Source organism: Cupressus sempervirens, chromosome 5 (genome assembly GCF_028749045.1).
Source record: "Cupressus sempervirens isolate cs-2001-9-10 chromosome 5, ASM2874904v1, whole genome shotgun sequence".
NCBI lineage: Eukaryota > Viridiplantae > Streptophyta > Pinopsida > Cupressales > Cupressaceae > Cupressus > Cupressus sempervirens.
Window position 1 is genome coordinate 1020158874 of NC_143122.1, and position 23215 is coordinate 1020182088.

The 23215-nt window shown below is 36.2% G+C and overlaps 1 protein-coding gene across 3 annotated transcripts in view; it reads right to left on the reverse strand.

Annotated features, from left to right (window-relative positions):
- Positions 1-1165: 1165 nt before the first annotated feature.
- The window catches only part of LOC149559409 (uncharacterized), a 67542-nt gene continuing 45492 nt past the window's right edge, over positions 1166-23215 (reverse strand). For all 3 annotated transcript variants that reach the window (XM_089833311.1, XM_089833312.1, XM_089833310.1), the window contains exons 2-3: positions 2737-4836; positions 1166-2266 (exon numbers count right to left, since the gene is read on the reverse strand). In XM_089833311.1, coding sequence (XP_089689437.1) covers positions 1202-2266; positions 2737-4305 — 2634 coding nt within the window. In that variant the 5' untranslated portion in view covers positions 4306-4836 and the 3' untranslated portion in view covers positions 1166-1201. The remainder of the gene's footprint in view (positions 2267-2736; positions 4837-23215) is intronic.

The following is a 23215-nucleotide window of genomic DNA, read 5'->3' on the forward strand; positions in this document are numbered from 1 at the left end:
TTAAAATGTACGAGAGAAGGTGCTAACAGAAACAACTGGGTGATGTTTGCAGATTATTTGGTGTTATTTTAGCACCTCTATCATGTGCCTTACGTTACACCACACAGATCATAAGAAAATAAATGTATTTGTGGATTTGAATATGGTAATCAAATATGCATGTGTTAACTGTAGAACATTAGACTGCCTTTTTCAAAAAATATTTTCCTGAACAGATAATCTCATAGAATATAAGACATTCTCTGCCGAAAGTTCTCAAGCACTTTTTGGCAGTGCATATGTACTATTTGTCAAAAGTCGGAGGGCATTCTCTTTCTACCTTCAAATCTTCTTTGTTGCATTGCATTAGGCATATTGCATCCATTACTAGATTCCTAGACTAGACTAGGGGTAGTTTTTTGCGTGTGTTATTTCATTTCAGGCAAGGGTTATTGACCCTTGTAACAAAGTATTTTTAGCTTCCATTATCTTGCCTCTTTTGTTTAGCCACTACAGACTTGCTAAGTGTTTGACCTATTAGTCTTGGACTTAATAATCATCTTGTAGGTCTCTCCTTGATCTCTCCCAATAAGATGGTCAGCAGACTCTATTCCCAGCCATACAGGTGAAAAATCTCTGATGACTATCCAGCAATTAGCCTATTGTAACAAAATATAGATTTGAGGGAAGACAGACAGTTACTATCAAATCTCATTTTGATTTTTATAATTGCGTGGAATGAGGAAATGTCGAAAGAAGTTTCAGCAGCAAAACTAAATCAGAAAAGAAAAAGGTAAAAATAAAATTATAAAATATACAAAAACAATAAATCATTAAGGAACATATTGATAAGCCATAAATGTCCAGCTCTAATGTCTCAGCAAAAGTGTTTCTTTTGGTCATGTCTAAAGCAACCCCATCATGCCTTGTTAGTTCCTGCTTGTCATGAAACAAAGTTGAATTCATGGGTCTAGAGAATTAGAAGATTCATATCATCATGGCATAATAAAATGCATCTTAATACATGCTAAGAACTCAATATAAATGATCTTTTAGTTACGGCAACAAAATACCAAACCTAAACCCATGCTAGAATGAAAAAGCATTTTATAGACTTTTGGCATACCTCATTGCTTTCCAAAACTGACAGTAAGAACAACTTGAGAATTGTCTGTGACAAAATCAATATCGGAAAATGCTTGAATAAGATTATGAAGAGTGCTTACATGGTTAATTTATTCTCTTCTACATCATTCAAGGAATTTTCAATTGCTCCTTGGTTGATGTAATTTACAAAATTGGCACGAAACAGTTGACTATCCAGCTCATTGCAAACTTCAACAGCACATTGAAAAACTGGTTGTTTCGGACAAAAATTGGCATCCCAATTCTCTTGATTGGAATTGTCATTCTCCAATAAAGGTAAAATGCAACTAGGAATATGGTTTTCAAGTTCACTATATGCTTCTGAAATACTGTGGGAAAATGGCTGTGTTAAACATTTGTCTTTATTGGGCATGTTCTGTGCAGCCAGAAATTGTGATGACGTGTCCAACGTAGACAGCCCAACCTTTGGCACTTCCCCTATATGCCTATTTCTATTTTCATAACTTTCATTTGAAACATCTGAAAATAGGGATGGTAAACTCCATAAATCTGTGATACGGGAAACCTTATCTCCATTAACATGAAAACTACAATTAGATTCTGTGGTCAATGCTCTTGAAACAGGAGACGGAATATGCACTGGCCTGTGACTTGGAGCAGATATGGGTGAGCAACCTGACAACTCAATTCCGCGTGCTTTGGTCTCTGAAGGGCTGGATCCAACCGCTGCAGAAAAACTTCCCAGAGATTCTGTAACATGACCAGGCAATGATATGGCATCTTGTTGATATAAGGAATCTTTATATGAAATACTTCCAACTGTAACCTTCCTAACTGGAGAAGCATGAGAATCTGATGAAGTAACCCCACAAGTACTTAGTTGTGCAGCAGACCCTGAATCTGATACTAAATTGCCACATTTTGCTGTAGCTGCTGCTAAAGTAGGCGAGGTTTGCTCAAATGAGCCAAAAGAGATGCTGGTAGAAGGTGAAGATGACAGCGGGACCTGCATTGCAAAGCAACTTCTGCTTATTTCAATTGGCTTCTTCTCCTCTTTCAGCTTACTTTCAATTACTGAATTATGAGACATTCCAGAAGATGTTGGAGGTCTTGTATACAGATCCTCACATGATTTTAAGTGGGTTGTTACTTGTGATCTCATTTCCAGCCCAACTCCCACCTAAACAAATACCATTTTCTCAATTAAAATTTACATTTTGCATGCAAACGTGCATCCACAAAATGAGTAAAGAAAACAAGCAGATGCTGATTTGTATAATTGCTACACATGGAAGTCAATAAAGGCCAATTGCGTGTATGTATTAAGACAACCAAAACTCTGAAAGCAAGGGAAAAATACATAATAAAGTGAGCTGTGCATGATTCACATCTCACTTGATCAGTTGAAAGCCACGATTAGCAACAGTAATCCACAAGCGAAAAGAATCAAGTCTCCCATTTTAATTAAATCTCTCATTTTCAAATACTAATTTGAGTATTTAATTCCCAGGTTGCAAACATTGTGGAAAAAAAAAACAGAAAACAAAAGACCAGTGCAAATAAGTGTACAAACTTGGAGATGCAAATTACATTCCAGTACAGATAATTAAAACAATGATAGAGATGCAATAAAAACATTACACAACTTACATCTGACTCCAAAAGATTTAGTCTATTCATGTAACCATTTACATGCTTCACTGCCTCGAAATCTCCACATTTCTTGCTCTCAGTAACCAATGTTTTGTTATTAGAAGTGGCATTGGGCATAAGATGAGATCCTTTGTTCCATGTATTTAAACAGGCTGTCCTGTTCCAAACAGAATTGTTAACCTGCCCACGGTTTAGACCAATTGATCCAGCAGAGCCATTTTCATTAGATGAAGCATGTAGTGAACTATTTATTTTACCTGATTTCTCCCCAAATTTTTCACCACATAAGCACGTTACAGGACTTGAATATGAAGCTGAGCTTCCATGAGAGATAATATAGTATTTCGTAGGAGCAGAAGATTGTGAGGTGTTAACCTGTGCTGCACAATTTATTACTCCTTTCCTGGCTTGCCCATTTGTTTTAAACCCTTTTTGCAAATTTGAATGTAGAATTTTGGAGTTTTTTGCATTCTTCATGTTCTCTGTCACCGACCATGATGTGCTTCCCGATATTCTTTTCCCCATTTCCCCATTTTCCTCTAGTTTGATCTGCTCCTTTTTGCTTTCTTTTTTATATTTTACCGCTTCCTCGTCAACTAAAAGATTATCCTTAGTAGAAATCTGTGTCTTCCTATTCTTCATTCCCTGTGGCCTCCTTCCTCTTTCCTTGTCTCTATGTATTTCATGTTCCTTCTCCGTGGCTACTTCCCTTTCAAAGTCTTTCTCAACCTCCAATTTCTTATTCCTCAACTTACTTCTCTCCTCCACTAATCTAGTAACCTCTTCTCTCTGCTTTCTCTCTTCTTCCTCAAGCATTTCCTTCACTAACCTAGCTTGTCTCTTCTCCTCTGCTTTCCTCTTGGCTTTCTCAACCTTCTTCACATGAAAGTTGCACCTATCTTCACTTGTCTGTTTATCCACCTTTAATCCAGAATTTAAGGTTTCTTGTTCTCTTATAAAGTTCTTCCTCTGCATAGTCTTCCAAAACCAACTGACAAAAAACATAAGGAATTGTATAGATTTTACTATAAACATACATAAGTCGGAACAAGACTCTCCTGGTGAACATTTTCCACCCTTACGTACCCGTCGAAATGTGCCCATGTTACTTCCATAACAATTCTCCATATTTCCTGAACCTGCAATACCTGGATCCAGCTTAGTTATTTCCAATACAGGCCTCCGTGAAATGTGCCCACAGTATGCACACATGAATCTTCCACTCCCAGGATTTTGATCTCTGTATGCTGTTGAGCAATTTCTGCACTTGCGTATTGCTTCTCTGCGCCACCTGGCTGCCATCTGTGCTTCTACTCTTCCTTTCTCTTTCATTAGAGCATTCCGGCGCAGTCTCCAGGCACATAGCCATGGAAATATAACTTCATACCAACCAATGCTAATCAAAAGCACAAAAATGCAAGCCAGACGAGAGGATGTTATTTCAAACCTAAGACTTGAAGGCAGGAGCTGTGAAAATGCCCACAATGAGATAAGAGGAATAACCAACCATGTAAACATGATGACAATACGCCGCAACAGCCTTGATATAACACACAATACACACATTATTTAATCCTATCCTTTGTATCCCTTGGCCTGTCCAAACTCCACTGTGCCTCGCAAACAAGCATTCAGAGTCTTGCTTGTATCTATAATTAGATGATAGAAAAATCTGCAATACCACTCTTGTTTTTAACCCAAACTTTTAATTAATTTTTCAAATTCATATTTTATACCACACTTTCCACTACCTTATTCCAGGAATTGCACAGAATTTTGTCATAATCTCCTTTTTATATTGTTTATTTTGATACTTCCAGTAACAGAAACTTGGCAGTTTGTTCTTGAAACAATATATCTTTGGCCAACCTAAAGCCGGTGCAAGAAAGTACTGTCAAAATGAAATGAACACATTTTACAAAGAAATGCTGACGTCAAGCTGAAACAAAAATCTCAACAAACTTCTTGCACAGAATCAGAAAATAAAGAATCCTTCAATCTGGCTTCTCCTGCATTTTCAGTTTCCATGCTTTTTTGGCTAACAGAATGCAATTGCAGGACACTACCCTCCTTTAGCAATCATTATCATAATCTGTTCTGCACATGTAAAAATAAAAAAAGCGAGAATAACTGTCATTGTTAGTGCCAAATTGTATGAATAGACTTGGGAACTAAAATGCAAATTATAAAAATTCAAAAGCTAAATGACAAACCATGTACATTGCATAAACCTGTTAGCAGTATTAGAAGACATGGCTCAATTTCTGGTAACACAGAGACTTGATTGAGACTAAATAGTAAATATACCAAACCAAATAACTAGAAATAAGGCAATTATAATTTATTTATTTGTCAAGTATAATTTCATAAATTTAAGAATTGCACAACGAAGCAAAATATTGTTCTTTGTTTGTCATTACAATACAATTATACTCCCTGATTTTGTCATGATAAAACTCTAATCTGTCCACTTACTATCAGATCAGTAATGTGTAGAAGCAAAATATTGTTCTTTGTTTGTGGTTACAAATACAATTATGATCCCTGATTTCATCATGATAAAATCTAATCTGTCCACTTAAAATCAGATCAGTAATGTGTACTGGAACTGCTTTCAAGCTTTAGTTATATATAGATCAAGATGTATGCTAAGTACTGAACTTACATCTCTGATGGTCAACTCACTGATCAGAGAAACATAGCATCTTCCAACCCATTTCAAGGCTTGTAGAACCAGCTACAGGTTATAAAATCCTCTATAGAAGCCATATCACATGGCTTGGATATTATTCACCTAATTAAAATTGAAGGTTAAGATCGGAAAAGAACAGAAAAAAGAAACAGCCCTCAGACCACGTATAGGCACGATATGAGAAAGAAAAGTACTGACTCAATTTGTCCACATGATTTTCAACTCCATCAATGTCACAAGAAAACTATCAAATTTCAAACATTTACAGAGAGAGACATAACCTAAAGATTCATCAAAATGGTTCAGAAACTGAAAGATGCTGATATAGTTGAACTTTGACAGTATTTAATAGATGGAGCCGAGACTGACTGAAATATAAAAAATGGGTATGGGCTATGGCAGGTCCACCAACTGTGATGGGGTTAAGGCCCAGTGTGTGATAGGGCAAAGCAGTGACTGAAGTCTTGCCAACAGCAAAAACAGCGATAGGAAGGAGAAAAAGAGCAAACAAAGAGAGATAACCTCTGCATTACTGAATCAGAAAATAGTGAGGAAGGACACAGAGCCTTTGAGTGTAACAATCCTAGGAAGAAGAATCTTGAAGAGCATCTTGAGCATATTAGACAAGTGTTACAAAGATTGAAAGAGGAGAAGTTGTTGATCAATTTGAAGAAAAGTTCATTCTTGACGAAGGAGATTGTATATTTGGGATTTGTGATTTCAGCTTATGGTTTGAAGATGGTCTTGAGAAGGTTAAAGCAATTTTTGAATGGCCTATACCTGAGAATGTGAGGTAAGATTATTTCATGGTTTAGTGAGTTTCTACAGCAAGTTTATAAAGAATTTCAGTTTTGTTTGTAATGTTATGATTAAGACAATTAGAGGAGATAAAAAGGATTTCAAGTGGACACATGGCGCTGATAAGAGTTTTAAATATTTGAAACAAAAGGTTGCTGAATTACCTGTGTTAGCTTTGCTTGATTTCAACAAAGTATTTCAAGTTGAATGTGATGCAAGTGGTGGTGCCATTGGAGTTGTGTTGAGTCAAGAAGATAAACCTATTGGTTTCTTTAGTGAGAAGTTAAATGATGCTAAGAGGAAGTATTTTGTGCATGATCAAGAGTTTTATGTTATTGTTCAAGCTTTGAAGAAATGGAGACATTATTTGATTCCTAAGGAGTTTGTGTTGTATATTGATCATAAGGCTTTACAATATTTGGGAAGTCAGCATAAGTTAAATCAGAGACATGTGAAGTGGGTTGAGTATTTGCAGGATTTCACATTTGTGATCAAGCATAAGAGTGGAGTATCTAACCGAGTGGCAGATGCATTGAGCAGAAGATTTTTGTTCACAAAGATGAAGGTTGAAGTTCTTGGCTTTGATGAGATGAAGGATTTGTATGAGATTGACTCTAATTTTTCTGAGCCGTGGATAGAGTGCAAAACACCGAATCTATCAAAACAACCAAGTAAGTATGAAGATTTTTTCATTCAAGAAGGTATCTTGTTCAAAGGAGTTCAATTATGTATGAGAGTTAATTTGATTAAGGAGAAACATAATGGTGGACTGGTTGGACACTTTGGTATTGATAAAACTTTGAGCTTGCTTAAGGAGAAGTATTATTGGTCACAGTTGTATAAGGATGTTCAGAAGTTTGTAAGAAGTTGTGGAGTTTGTCAAGCTACAAAATGAATGAATTAGAATATTAGATTGTATACACCTATTTCAATACTTGAGAAACCTTGGAGTGATATCTGTAGGGATTTTGTTCTTGGCTTACTGAGGACTACAAGAGAGCATGATTTTGTATTTGTTGTTGCTGATAGATTTTCTAAGATGGCATATTTCATACCATGTAAGAAGATATCTGATGCAATGCAAGTAGTTGAGTTTTTCTTTAAAGAGGTTGTTAGATTGCATGGATTACCGAGAAGTATTGAATTTGACAGAGACAGTAAATTTGTTGGTTATTTCTAATAGACTTTATGGAAGAAACTGGATACCGAGTTGAAGTTTAGTTCTACATTTCATCCACAGACTGATGGACGGATAAAGGATGTGAACAGAAGCTTGGGTAATCTGTTGAGATGTTTAGTTGGAGATAAACTGAGTAACTGGGATTTAGTATTAACACGAGTAGAGTTCGCAAAATAATAATTATGTCAACAAGAGTACTGGAAAGATGTAATGTCCCCCATCTTTTAGACCCTCAGTGGAGTTCTTAGCCTTTCATTCTCCGAAGGCTAAGTGGAGAAATAAGGAGAAATAAATTAAATTAAAGTCAATAAATAAATCTAAAGGTGACTTTATATTTAATTAGTTTAACTTTCTAGAAGCACAACTAATTATTGTATTGGAAAGGTGGAAACTTCTAGAGAGTGCAATTAAATAATATTTTATTTCCTTCTACATGGGTGAAGGAAAAGAATAAATAGAGGCGAGAGCTTCATTGTTAGGCATCCATTATTTACTTATTTGATTTCTTTGAGCTTTGAGCAAGGGTTTCAACATTTGCCACTGGAGAATAGAGTTCTTTTGTGTGCCTCCATTTGAGCTGGTCAAATACCCAATGAATTTGGTATTGGGAGAAAATCATACAAGTGTTCTATTTCAGCATATTGGTGAAAGATCTTCCGAAGGATTGCAACTATTGGAGAAGACAAATCAGTCTTTTCATTGTGCCGAATTTGTGGCCTAGGGCCAGATTGTGGAGTACGATTGGAGGTATAAGTCGGACATTGTTACAGTGTCATCACTGCTACAGTGACTCGCTACATGTAAAATCCAAATTTCTTGAGTGGTTTCCAACTTTCTATCCATTTCATTTTGCATTTCATGGAGGATAGATTTGAATATCTTAGGGCATGTTTAAGAATTTAGAAATTATTTGTAATCTGATTTATATCAGAGTTTTACATTAGAATTTGTTGCCCTAATGTCTTATTGGTGTAGATGCATATTTTCTCATTTGTAGCAAGTGTTATATGTTTCAAAAAGATACAAAAACATTGGCATCTTCTTTGTTAGATGTTTTAGAGTTCTTTGCAAGCATATTTATTAAAAGTTTGGCATTTAGAAAGAAGTCATAATTTAGATCTGCAATATATCCCTTATGTGCAAAATATTTGACGAAATTCTCAAGTTAAAAAATCAGAAAACTAAAATCATAATTACAAGTGATATTACATTGGTATCAAAGCTTGCTTGCAAAGTGTTTGACGATATGTTAAACAATTGAACTAGAGAAGAATTTGGTGTTTGACGAAGTTATAACTGGTTGAGATTATTACATTGGTATCAGAGCTAAAACTTGCCATCTTGAGGGTTTAGCAATCTCATGCAACCGTCTAAGGTTGGCTCTCACAGTTTTTACACTTCCAAGTGAGCTTTGTCAAACAGGGAAGAGGAATTTGACATGCAACTGGACACCATGGGTGACAGGCAAGAGGATAGCCCACCAAGAGATAATAGTGTTAGAATTTATAATCTTTCCTTGGTTGTATTTATTAAATGGGATAAACCAAGGTATCCCTTATGTTGTTTGTCCTCTAGTCCACATGTGAGGACAAATCTATTTTGTAATTCCTTTATTAAGGAAAATAGTTATTCCTCCTTAAGAGGATTATGACACTTGTTATGCACACACTTATGAATGTGGCAATCATTCACATGGGAGTTACAAATAACTCCTCCTCTCATCTCTTTATAAGAGATGCTTCTCTCTCATTCTTAACACACAATCACTATGTAGTTCTTGTAATGAGCCAGTGGCTCCATTTTCTCTCTTCTCTCTCCTTCTTTCATTCTTTAAGCATTTGCCTCATTCATATTATTCACAAGGGGTTTTCTTTGGTTTCCCCTTTCAAATCTTTGTCTCCTCTTGTTGATTCATTGGTGATTGTTCATTCTTTTACTCTCTCTCGTTGGATCCAAGTTTATGGTAACTATTTTCACAAACTCTCTTGGATTAATTGATAATTCTTTTATCTTAGTTCATTTCGATGTTATTGTTTCTAACATGGTATCAGAGCAAAACTAATCCTTGTTTTGAGTTTAGTGATAAAGGTTGGAGCTTGTTTTTTTTGACGTAGGTATATTTATTAAAAAAAATTATTATTATTATTTGCTCTTGTTCCAAGTAGTTTTTTATTCAATTTAAGCATAATTTTTATATATATATATATATTTTATTATATATTTAAAATTAAAATATATATATTTTTCTAACATTTTATTTTAGGGAACACTAAATAATAATGCATTACATTATAGTCAATTAAAGTTAAATCCTATTCATGATTTTTTTTTAAATAATCTTCTATATTTAATCTTTTATATATAGCATTTATATAGCATTTTCATAAAAAAAAATTGTATACTGTGCATTTTTTTAAATATTTAATCAAACTTTAACTTTATCACACTATATTATTATTATTATTTGATTAAACTTTATTTTCAATTTTTTTTTTTTTAAAGTTGTGTTGAAGGAACACTTCTTAATTCTAAGAGTTTCTTTCTACCTACATTAGTTAATTAAAACCTTTTCATTTAAGAGGTCTCAACCTATTCATATTATTTTTCTGAGTATATATATTTATTTAATTCATATCTATTTATTTAGAAACTCTGTGAATTTCTATTCCTTACAATTTGTCTCTCTCTTGATATCTATTACTTTTTAGTAATTTCTCATTTACTGTGATTTCTTTCTATTATTTTTCCTCTCCTCTCTCGGCTTCTTAAAACTCCTATTTTGAGTCTGGATTCATAAACTTGCCTTGCGTTATTCATTTTTTGTAATTCTCAAGCCTAGTTTTTTTTACCTTGGTGCGTTATGCGTTTTGCAGTCTTTGTTAATTCTTCTACAACCTTTTCCAGCTTGATCTTTGCACCATTGACTCTCTGCCAGCCATCTCCAGATGGATAAAATGCTCTATCCTTGTCCCGGAAGCTTGGCGACTTTAAAATTGAGCCTCTGTCCTTTAACTGAACTTCCAAATGCGCTATTTTGAGCTTCGCCTGTTCTAAACTCCTAGCGAGACCTGCATTCTCTGCCTTCAATTTTTCTGTCACATCTTCCATATGGAGCAATTTTTGGTGAAAAACCTCCATCCTCTCATCTTTAGCTCTCATTTGCCTCTCAAATGCGTCCAGCTCCTGCAAATGCCTTTGTTTAATGTGTGCAGCATACAGAGACTTGTCAAGCCCCATCGAATCTCCTTGCCTTCTTTGCATTTCCATAATTGAAAGCTCTCTGCCCAACTCATCTTTCTCCCCTGATTTCCTTAACAAACAAGAGATAATTTCCCCTTTTTCTTCATCATCTTTCTGCAATTTACCAAATCTCTGTATCAATTTTTCCTTATCCTCGGAGAGATTTTTACACTCTCTCTCACAAGACTCGATCTGATCAAAGGCAGAAACAAGTTCTTTGTTCAATTGAAAGGATTTAGCCTCCAAACCTGCAATTTTCTCATCTTTTCTCGTGCATTGCGTACAGGGGCTTGGGCTTGGGCTTGTTTCAGGAACCTCCGATTGCCTCAAAAGCATTTCCAGTTGCTTCCGTAAATGAGCTCTTTCTGCCTTCCACTGCTGTGTCCGAGCAGCGAACATGGCAACCACTTTGTCGTTAGCCTTGGCATCCTCACATCTGCGTTTCTTCATTTCTTCCACCTCTGCTAATGCTTGGTCAATCTTTCTCACAAGATTACTCTTTTCTACTTCCCACTCACACCGACAATCTTTTCCTGGCACACTTTCCTTCCCGGCACTAGATCTTGGGACTCGCAAACTTTTTCATAATATGTTGTAACCCCATGATCCCATTACAGTAGATTTAAGTATAATTCTCGATATAAGATCTCAGAACAATAACCCATATATGTTTTGCTCACTCTAGTTTTCATCTCTGTAGTTGGGAAGTGGGTAAAGTAATAATTGGCAACGCGAATCTGGGTTGCAGTCAGCTGATTTGAAGTTGCTCTAATTTTTTTTAATTTAAAGTTTCAAGTTTAATATTTTATTTTCTTTCTTAAGCTAACTTTAATCTAAAGTTTTTTATTTCTTTAATAACAAACTTTGAGCAATTCATTTATTAACCAAGTTATGTAATATTTTTATTTTATTTCTTTCATTAAGCATTTATACGTTTCAAATGGTCATATTGTGCGTTATAAAACTAATTTATAACCTCTATATTTGGCCTTTGATCACATTTAGAATTCTGTTATAAATTTAATTTAGTTTAATTCTTTTAAGTTATAAATTATTTCGTTGCGAGTTATAAAATTCATTTATAACTTGTACATTTGGCCCTTATTCATATTCAGATACGTCTGACTTTAAGTTTTTTAAAATAGTTTTCTTTAAAGGGATATTTGCAGATTCCTTAGTAATTTAATAATTGTTCTGCATGTTGCAAGATTATTATTCCTCTAACATTTTCTTGCAGGTCTGCATCATTATTCACCTATAACGTCTATTTTTAAGTTATTCTCTGTCAAGTTATTTTAACTCAAGATTTTTTTTAGAATACTATTCATAATATCACGAGAAAGAATAGTTATCATAACCAATTCTTGCCTAATAAAGAGAAATCCTACTAACAAGAGAAGTTGTTGCTAATTAACATAGATAAAACATCTTTTCCTATGTTAAAATGAATGCATGTAGACATTTAATTCAGTAAGTTTTTTTTCCAATTAAAATCAGTACATAAATGTTTTTTTTCTCTCTCCTATTATAATTAAACCTAAACCTATTGCATGCCTAACTTTTTTAACCCTCTCCTTTGGGCCCAACCCCCTACACTTGATTAATACTCCACTATAATCCCTATGTTGTCATCCCCAAAAGAGGCCCTCATCTGAGGATAAACCCTTCGATTTTCACAATATCGGACCACAACTAAGATTGCATCAAATAATGCAAATGCCCTACCCACCATGTCCTCTGGCAGTAGCCCTGCAATATGAATCATTTCCCTTTCAAAATACAAGCGATTCCTTAGCCTCAGTCCTATCCTCATTGTATCCAAAAGAGTCATTCGTACCTTATCCTCGTCAAACTTCTTGATGGGAATTATTCCTCCCATCCATGCCTTTGAACCATGCAATGAATAACTACTGATTGCCTCATCTAGTATGGCTACATTCACAAAAGGTGGATTAATACAGACCTCTTCTATCTTCATCATCATCCTATACTCAGGTAACATATCATATATGTTTGAGTACAATATGGACAATATTTGTGTTTGATAAATAGGACGCGGTGCTCTTGGCCTCAACACCCCATCTCCTATTATGCTCCTTTTTGCATGCTCCACCTCTCCAGGCATTGCTTGAAATAGTTCATCAAAATCTCCTCTCAGGTATGTTGACTCCAGTGGAAATTCCCATGTTAAAATGGGAATCATCACTCGGAGATTCAGCACTTTGTGATCCATTTCCTCTCTGCAACCTGCATTAAATACATAAGGAATATAAGTTTTTTTTCTCATGAAAAAAAGATACTTTTGCATGCACTACTTTTATATGCTTTACCTTCACCTAGAATCAGCTCGACTGAAGTTTTTTTTGAAGTAAAACTCTAAATGCTTCTCTCTACTTCATTCTCTTTGTTTGCATCTTATAGAAGTTTTTTTCTTTTCTATTCGATTACATTGTTGACTGCCCAATGCATGTTAGCAGATTCTTTTTTGGCTTACTTGCAACTATCTATTCTAGTTATATTCTTTTGTAACTGCTAAACTTTTATAATCATTGCTTTAACGTCTCTGTTCATGTATGCACAAAATTAAGAGTTTTTTTTAGTTGTTCGTGTAAGATGCTTTTTCGGCTTTCATCATTCTAAAAATTCGGTTATATTTTTTTTTAACAAAAAAGAGTACTCTATTTTGCTTTGGCAGTCATTACTAATTATTGTGATTAGATTTTGTTATTTCACATTTATCAAAAATTAATAAGAGATTTTGTCTTTATTCAAAATGTTCATTTTTACTTGATATATATATTTTTTAGAAGGATCCTCTCAATATTGTGACTTATCATTTACATATATTTATTTAAGTATATATGAGTGCACACATATATACCCAGATAAATATATAATTTTATGACTATAATAATTCAGAAATCGATATATACCTTCACAAAATGAATTAAGTACTCATGTTTACCCTCAATGGAATTTTATACCTGATATACATATTTTGTTTATTTTGATCATCCTTGGATCTCTGCATTTTGAAATAAAGTTTAATTCATTTTGATTGGATTATGAGTTATCTTACACATTTGCCTTCGACCTTATTGTGATATTTTGATGTGCACATAGTTGCACTATTATGCATTTATAGCATCATTCTATGCCCATGTTGGCACTTTATGGTTTTATACCATTGATATACATGATTTATATGATATTTTGAGTTGCATAGGGAGCCAATTGTTTTCAAGGATAACTCTGTAGGTCCCCTCAGTATAACTGATACATAGTTTCCTTATCCGGCCCATGGAGTATACCTTCATCCTATATTGGTGTGCACTCATTTTATATGGAGTTTCCCTCCATTTGGTTCTATTGGTTCCACTTTGAAAGATTAATATTTATATGGAGTTTCCCTCCATTTGATTCTATATGCTCTACTTTGAAAAGTTAATATTTATGGAGTTTCTCTCCATGTTGTTCCATTTTGTTCCTCAATGCGAGGATGATATTTTTTTTTTATGGGGATTTCCCATTCCATTCTACATGTCTCCTTGGTGTATGCTCCTAGTTGTGATTTATTCATGGTATGACTTCCTACACCCTGCTCATTTTTTTGATAGGTGACGAGGCTACCATATCTTGGAGCACTCCAATATTGGAGACTCTATTTGAGAAAGTTGTTTTGACCCATGATGATTTTTTTTTCCCCTCATGGCAATGGAGTTGCTTATCCATGATGGATTTCCAATTTGAAGGCAATATGTTGTTACACCCTCATAATCCATTCGTTTGAGTATCCTTACAAATCATCATAATACTAATTTGATCAGCATGTGTCTCTTTTTACTTTATTTTCATATATTAATGTGATAATGATCTGCATACTTTATTGCTTAGATCATGAGTCATGCATGTTATGGATTGATCACCCATTAACTTGCAGTGGGATGATTCATTAAGTGGACTGTCTATATCCACGTGATTGATGCAAGGTTGATGCACGTATCATTAGTTGGCCTTGTCTATGGTCATTAGTACATTAGTATAATATCCCGTTCATGAGAATTCTAATCAAACTTTTTGATAATATTTTGAGCATATACTTCAATTTGATATCTGGTTATCTCCATTGCTTTGTGGTAACATGTTTTATTTTCTTCATTGTTTCTCTATGTGAGTTTTATTATCCTTATTCAAAGGATTTCTAATTTGCATATAAGATGAACTACTTCCTGTGGATAGTTGTCTTGTTCCTTGTGTCTATGTTTTCCAAGTAATCCATCCAGCACATTCAAGATTTGGTGTACTTTTATGACCTATCCACTTCTCTCTCGACTGTACGAAGATCTACCTACACTCACAAGAGACCTTTTGCATAAAAGAAGACATTGTCAAAGATCAATTTGCTGCTATTTTCATTGTAAAAATTTGGGTTTAATACCCTTTGATCCAATTTCCCCAAGTAAAGATTAAAGGGGAGTGTTAGAATTTATAATCTTTCCTTGATTGTATTTATTAAATGGAATAAACCAAGGTATCCCTTATGTTGTTTGTCCTCTAGTCCACATGTGAGGACAAGTCTATTATGTAATTCCTTTATTAAGGAAAATAGTTATTCCTCCTTAAGAGGATTATGACACTTGTTATGCACACACTTATGAATGTGGCAATCATTCACATAGGAGTTACAAATAACTCCTCTCATCTCTTTATAAGAGATGTTTCTCTCTCATTCTTAACACACAATCACTATGTAGTTCTTGTAATGAGCCAGTGGCTCCATTTTCTCTCTTCTCTCTCCTTCTTTCATTCTTTAGGCATTTGCCTCATTCATATTATTCACAAGGGGTTTTCTTTGCTTTCCCCTTTCAAATTTTTGTCTCCTCTTGTTGATTCATTGGTGATTGTTCATTCTTTTACTCTCTCTCGTTGGATCCAAGTTTATGGTAACTATTTTCACAAACTCTCTTGGATTAATTGATAATTCTTTTATCTTAGTTCATTTTGATGTTATTGTTTCTAACAAATAGGAATGAGGATGAGGAAACAAGAGAGTTTTTCAAAGCAATGGTTACAAGATAGGAGTGGATGGCTCGGGCTTTGCAAGCACTAACCACCATGGTTCAATGCATGAACCCACAGGGCAAATAGAATCAGGAGCAAGGGGATAACAGGAGTGCAGTAGGGTTGCCTAGAGTTCATAGGACGCACTCTAGGACAATAGACAAGCCTACTCGTCCTACCTTCATTAGAGATGAGCCTAAGATAGTACCTACAAAATAAGAAAGAGAGGAGACGTTCACAGATATCCTCATGGCTGCAAATGACGGATGGGATTTATTAGCTCCACAGGTGCGAGGGAGGATGACATTTGAGCAATTTGTTAACCTAAGGAAAGAGCATTATAGGACGAGACAGGATAGGAGACCTTGTGGCGAGGATAGTGAACTAAAGCGCACTACAAGAATTACAAGACAGTGAGACAAGATAGGAGACCTTGTGGCAAGGATAATGAACTAAAGCATGCTACAAGCATTACAGGACAGCAAGACAGGATAGGCGACCTCGTGGCGAGGATAATGAACTAAAGCGCGCTACAAAGAAGCTTTCCTTGACTACATTTGATGATAGTGGTAGAACGATAGCGCAAGCTTGGATTCACAAGCTTGATACCTTCTTAGCACTAAGACCTATGACAAAAGTGGAGGCAATACAATATGCCATGCTACATTTAGAGGGAGCTACACATGATTGGTGGTACCATGGGATGGTTACCCTTCAAGATAACCAGGTGACTTCATATCAAGACTTTGTAGATAGGTTGGTAGAGAGGTTTGATAAAAAGGATCCAGAATTCTACTTCAGGGAGTTGACACAGTTGAGATAGACAGGCAGATTGGAATATTTCATTAGTGACTTCCATAGGCTATCTGTCATGATGCCAGATATCTCAGATAGGAGATTGGTTGTTTTGTTCATTGAAGGATTATCTGAACCACTGAAGGGTTGGGAAAAAGCCTTTGATCCATTCAATTTGCAAGATGCGATTAAGAAGATTAGAAGTATGGAACAAGCAGCCCCACAAAATAAATTTTCGTCAAAGGGTGCATCATCTAACAAAGACAACAAACCATTGTTCAAGAAACCTAGAAGGAATGAAACAAAGGTTGAAAATAAAGATAACTCATTTGCTCCTTTGGATAGAGAGACATTGAATGATTTAAGGAAGAAACAACTTTGTTTTTATTGCAAAGGACTCTATGACATGATGTAATGTCCCCTTTTTCTGGGACATTATAATTCAATGTTGCCGGCTCACTTCACCTAGGTTTTGAGGCGAGAAGGTTCTTTATGGGGTTTAGTTTGAGAATTGGCCTAGAAATTTCTAGTTTTGGACCCATCAGAGCAGTTATGACAGGTTGTCTAGATGCTTACTATTTTTAGTAAGTAAACAAAGCTCAGTAGTCGTAATATCTCAATATTGGGTTGGAAGCGTCTCGCCAAGAGCTTTCCAACGAGCTATTGCATGTGCTTATCTGAGTTCGTTTGGTCAGTTATTTTAATGCCTAACGATTATATGGTTTACTGGCTAAGTAACTTTAAAAGTTCATTTAACTTGTCACTTTATTTTAAAAGTACTATGTTCATTTAAGTGACTAAAGGACAAAAAAGGTGCTTTACCCCACATTGCTTAAAGATGCGTGCATCACATTGGGAAAAGTGATAAAGGTACAACAGACTCTACATGGGAGGATATATAAATATTATAATATTCAAAGTAAATATTAATCTGGGAGCTGGAAACAATTGCTGGTTATTTCTTCTAAAATGCAAACCCTTGAAGAATTTTTGAAGGCTGGACGCAAACCTAGCCTTCTTACAAGTTTATTTATATTTCCAATTTGACTGTTATTTCTGTGTATAAGATTAGATTACTTGGATTGTTGCATGTTATTGATTGCTGTTGTATAGTACAGTAACATTGCTTAGCGGCTATTTGTATTAACTACTGGTTATGTATGTACTTTCTGATTATTGGAGAAATAAACAAGTTTTCTGAGTTTATTGTATGTAAATCAGCTGATTAGAAATCAATCTAAATTCTGGAATTTATCTTGAATATTGGGTTACTGTTCGGATTTGAAATCTGCAAATATATATTGGGTTTTTGGGTAAAATATCCGGAAAGGGATATTACAGTGGTATCAGAGCCAAGAATCCTGCCATCCTGTGGAAATACAAAAAAGAAATATAAAACCAATGCATTTCATGTTCTAGTTGCTTGACTGGTTTGAACTCAGAGGACGAAAACCCTCAAGTTAGTTTACAGCAGAGATTGGACGTCACCCTAATCTTCTTTCTAATTGGCAATATATAGGTTGGGCAAGAAATTGGCAATGCAGGGAAGAAGTTTCAGTAGAACAGGCTATGGAAGGTAAGGAAACTTGAGTCAGTGGAGTGTTCATAATCTGAAGGTTTTCGTTTTGCAAATCCGAGTTCCTGTTGATTGTTTTTTTGTTTGGAGAACCAACCTGGGCGTAGTAATCAAGAGGAATTGCAGAGGAGTTACTGTCATCTTGTTTTTCTTGGTCGGCATCCTGGGAACTACCCGTCTTATTTCTTAACAGATTCGCATTGGGTTTTGCTTGGACGTTGGAGTATTCCTTTTACCATAGTCGGATAACTTATCACAGGTTGAAAACATTAATATTTGCACAGCCGGCTTGGTGAATACAAGTGCTTTACTCTATGAATGCCGCAGGTTACTTCTAAATGCGACCAGTAAAAATACTGTGGTTGTTTTGCTAGCAGACAGGTTGGATATGAGTTGGATGTTCACCTTTCGAGCAAAGAATCTCACGCCATTTGGGTGGCCTACCTCACAGCGTACAGCACATACAATTAGGAAGTAAAAAAAATGACCTACAGGTCACCCTGGGATCAGAGTGCATGAATAAACGGGATTAATATCAACATAGTAGGAGAGTCCAAGTAGCTGGGCCGAGCCACTAAATGAGACAGTTCCATTTCGTTTTCAGGAGTTCGTGATTTACATGGTGTTGACTGTACTGCTGGAAGTCATTGAGCAAGGGCAGTTCAAACGTGTGTGGTTTCCATTTCTATTTCCAACCAGGACGTCGCCATTTTTGGAGAAAGAAAGGTCTCAGGGGGTCGGTGTGTATCACTCCAAAGAAACTTGGGCAGTGTTAAAAACATGTGCTTGAAATAACTGGGCGGACCTTGGTATCACATATTCTCCAAACCATCACAGCAAGTCACATTCGCACAGCATTAGGAAGGTCTTAAGACTGCATGGAGGTCTTGGTGTGCTACGGCAGCCATCTCAGGAGTAATTTCGAACAGGTGGATACATTCCCGTCGAGCAGTAGGGTAATTTCCAAGCGTTCAACAGTGGCTAAGTTGGGTACAAGGAAAAAGAATATGGGTTGTCGTCTAGCAGTGATATTGCATTACTATAAAGTGCAGGAGTCAGAGCTGTAAGTTTGGTGCATTTCGAGTTGGAATGTAATCACTGGGCATCACAAGTCTAAACGGTTTCCTTCACCTCTCACGGGATTGTCATTCCTTATACTCTATATGAACTTAAACATCTGTATTGTCTTTACATTCCTTATTCAGGAATGACTATTACTTTCAAAGCAAAATAATGACTGAAATAATGCCCAGTTCTTAGTGTGGATATTATTATTAAATTTACTTGAGTGATTAAGGTGGTTCAGTCATTGAATCTGAAATTTCTGAGTAATGGAATTCTAATGCTGAAACTATATTCATTGTTAGAAGGTCTGAAACTTGTGGTTTCTTGATAACATCTACCGGATATAAATTTTGAGCTTGTGTTTGAACTGGAAGTTTCCTTTAATGCTGAGACAGAGATATATTTAGATTGTTTACAAATTGTTTGATGAAATTTCCTCAACAGTAAAAGTACACCAAATACAGCATTTGAATTCTAAACTCACGTTCAGATTATTACAGTGGTATCACCAAATTCGTGGGCTTTGAGTGAGTGTATACGAGCTGGTTTTTAATGTATCAGATTTCATAATTTTATTTGGGTAAACAGTGAACTTTATTTGTTGGCTAATTTCAATGTGAGAAATTGAGCTCTTATGCACGTTGATCAAATACATTGAGCTGTTTGGAATTCTCTATGCACTAAGTCAGTAAACAATCATACAGTGGTTTGGGTTTTGCTTCAGAAGGTCTGTGAACTGTTTGACCAAAAAAAAAATCCATCTCAGCTATACAGTCAGCATTTTGATCATAAAATTCAAGTTCAGATTATTACGGTGAGTTTACAAACTCATCCAGGAGAAGGTACGACCGAATGTGGTTATAACACAGCAGCATGAGCTCACGATACCATGGCCACATCCATTAAATCATTTCACACCAGCAATGAAATCTGTGATATCAGATGCAGACACGTGAAAGAGGCCAGGATCAAATTTAAGCCGTCTTCTTCATACAGCAGTGTTAGAATTTAAAACTCATAACAGTCGGAGATCATTGCAGCATTTGAATCAGTTAGTTAATCATGTTTACTCCAAGTAACCAGAAGCAGTGGGACAAGAGTATGGAGCAGCTTAAACAAAGTTTGGAAAGGTTGGATGAAAATCAGAAAAGGATGAATGAATTGATTTTAGACCCTACAAAACTAGATAAAGTGGCACAAGGTATGGTTTCCACTGTTAAGAGGACTACATCACAGAACAAAGAGAAAGAGGAACAAGAGGTCTCTATAGTATCTAAAAGCTTCTATGATGAATTTCCAGCAGTTAGTGACCATCATACAGCTGATCTTATGGAGGGCAAAAATCAGATCTTGGAAAACGAATCAAAAAATTCATTTGATGACAATGAATCCCAAGATCATGATGTGGATGGACATGCAGCCACCTTGAAAGTGGAAGAGTGTGAAGATATTGTTATATTAGCAGTTTCTACCTCGTCGGTTGAGCCATCCTATGAGGTGCATAGCAACAAAACCGTAGATATTGAGGAGTGCCTAGATGATAGCATACACGATGTTGCTTATATATGGTGAGTGACATTGATTCAGCCTCATATCACAATGCGGATGACAAATTGGAGGATTTGTGTGGAATTGTTTCGTCACAAGGGGATCATCATTTAGCAAGCCAATTGAAGGTTATTGATAGGATGGTTGCCACAACCGTTAAGCATTTTGATGTTGCTCGTCAAATGTTGGCCATCTATGGTTGGAGTACTCCTTTGACAAATGAGCATGGTGATAGTGTTTTTTCCCTTGCAAAGATACATGCACTCCGAGAAGCGATTGGAATGATGAACCAAAATTACCTACAACTACTTGCAGATAGAGATTTCCTTCTCGAGTGGGATCGCATTTGTTATGTTGCATTGCAAGGAAACGAGGAGAAGGTTGATAAGCTCACTCATGAGCTTGAGGTGACTATGGACTCTTTGCAAAGTGCCCAGTTAGCCCTTCAAGAGTCACAATTATAGATTGAGAAGCTTACAGAGGAGTTGAGTTTGGCACAGTCTCCACCAACTACAGATATAGTACAGTTACATACAGAGGCAGTTGATAAGAATTTTATATCCATGGGTTGTAGTAGGGATGTGGTTACATCTATTACAGATATTTCAGCTGGGACTAGTACCTTGGTGGGAAATAGTAGAGAACCACTAGTTGTATCGAATTCTCCTGAGGTTAGTGTCGTGACAGTTGATACAAGACAATTTATTGGTAGCTCTTGTGTCACAATGGTGGATTCTCCTGAAAGTTGTGTGGTAGTACACGACGCTACTGTGTCATCCACACAGGGCATTCGCAGAGTGTCATCCGGTTGGGAGTATAGCTCTCATGTTGATTTGTTTCCATCTCCTGGAAGCAAATTTGTCACTTCATTCCATGCAACTGATCTTGGATGCCGGGTTGTTGATTTTCAGAGTCAAAGGGATCAGCTGCTTGATTCAAGTGTTTTTAGTGATGAGCCATTGACAGAGGTTGGAGCATTTTACCGCGAATACACAGTGAGGAGTGCTCATCATTTTTCTTTTGACCCACGCACGAAGGACTTGATGATGGATCGGTGTGGGTTGGTTCTAGAATTATATCATCCTTTGTGGGATGGGTATTCACCATCTTCGGAAGGTGGGATTAGCAGATGCAATCATGCAAGCATCCAACTCAGCTGTTTGTGGGGGATTACTTGCAAGGAAAGCTATCGGTTATACATCATGTTGATATGTATCCAACATAGTTTTCTACTTCTATGTCACAAAGTTCTCTTAAGGGTACGTGGTTACAGGACAACTATGGTGTCAGTTGGCATGATAGTTTGGTTAGTTATCACAACCATGGGAGTTTAGCGGGAGCTGTAGAGAGATGTTGTGTTATAGACAGTACCGAGTATTTTTACCTCTATATGGCAAATGGTTCTGGAGTTCGATTGTTTTGGGATCCAGGTGGCGACAGGTTTGACACAATGTATTGGTTGATCGGGGATCCATGTGTTAATAGTATCTTACATCTAGTGGATTATGTTGTGACTATGATCTGTGTGTTTCAGCCTTCTGACACATCAAAGTTCCAGAGATTAGGATTACTCTGTTTCCACCAGGGTGATATAGTGGTGGAGTCAGATTGGCTGGATCTGCCATTGTCATCGGTACAAATATTGCCGAAGTGGTACAGTGGTACAATGGTGCAGATACTACAAGAGTTGATCAGTGGTATCTCGGACAGCACATGAGTTCTCAATTGGGATCCAAGTGGAGCATCCCTATGTATTGCTTTTTATCGAGGATCTTGTTGAAGAGTTGGGTTGCTATCATCTTGGGGTGAATATTGGTATATTGTTGAGCTCTCATCTTCACTTGACAGTAGAGATTCACAGGGTCACTCATGGAGGGAGGCTTTCATCCTGACTGAGGGTATTGGCAGATAGGGCAACAACACATGGCAGTTGGTGTCCATTTATGGTGAGACTTGGAATCTTGGCATTCAGTTATTTGGCACATTGATTCCTATTGTACTGTTTCACCATTCTAAGTTTGAGAAGAGGCATGCTGGGGTATATTGACTGAGGAATAGAACCTCATTCTCGAAAAGAGTATGGGATCCTGGCATTTGATTTCTACAGATATGAGCGGATTGCTTGAGGGCAAGCAATCTTTGAGAAGGGAGGCTTTGTAATGTCCCCTTTTTCTAGGATATTATAATTCAGTGTTGCTGGCTCACTTTGCCTAGGTTTCGGGGCGAGAAGGTTCTTTAAGGAGTTTAGTTCGAGATTTGGCCTAGACATTTCCAGTTTCAGACCCATCAGAGCAGTTATGGCAGGTTGTCTGGATGCTTACTATTTTTAGTAAGTAAACAGAGCTTAGTAGTCATGATATCTCAATGTTGGGTTGGAAGCGTCTCGCCGAAAGCTTTCCAACGAGCTATTGCACATGCTTATCTGAGTTCGTTTGGTTAGTTATTTTAATGCCTAACGATTATATGGTTTACTGGCTAAGTGACTTTAAAAGTTCATTTAACTTGTCACTTTATTTTAAAA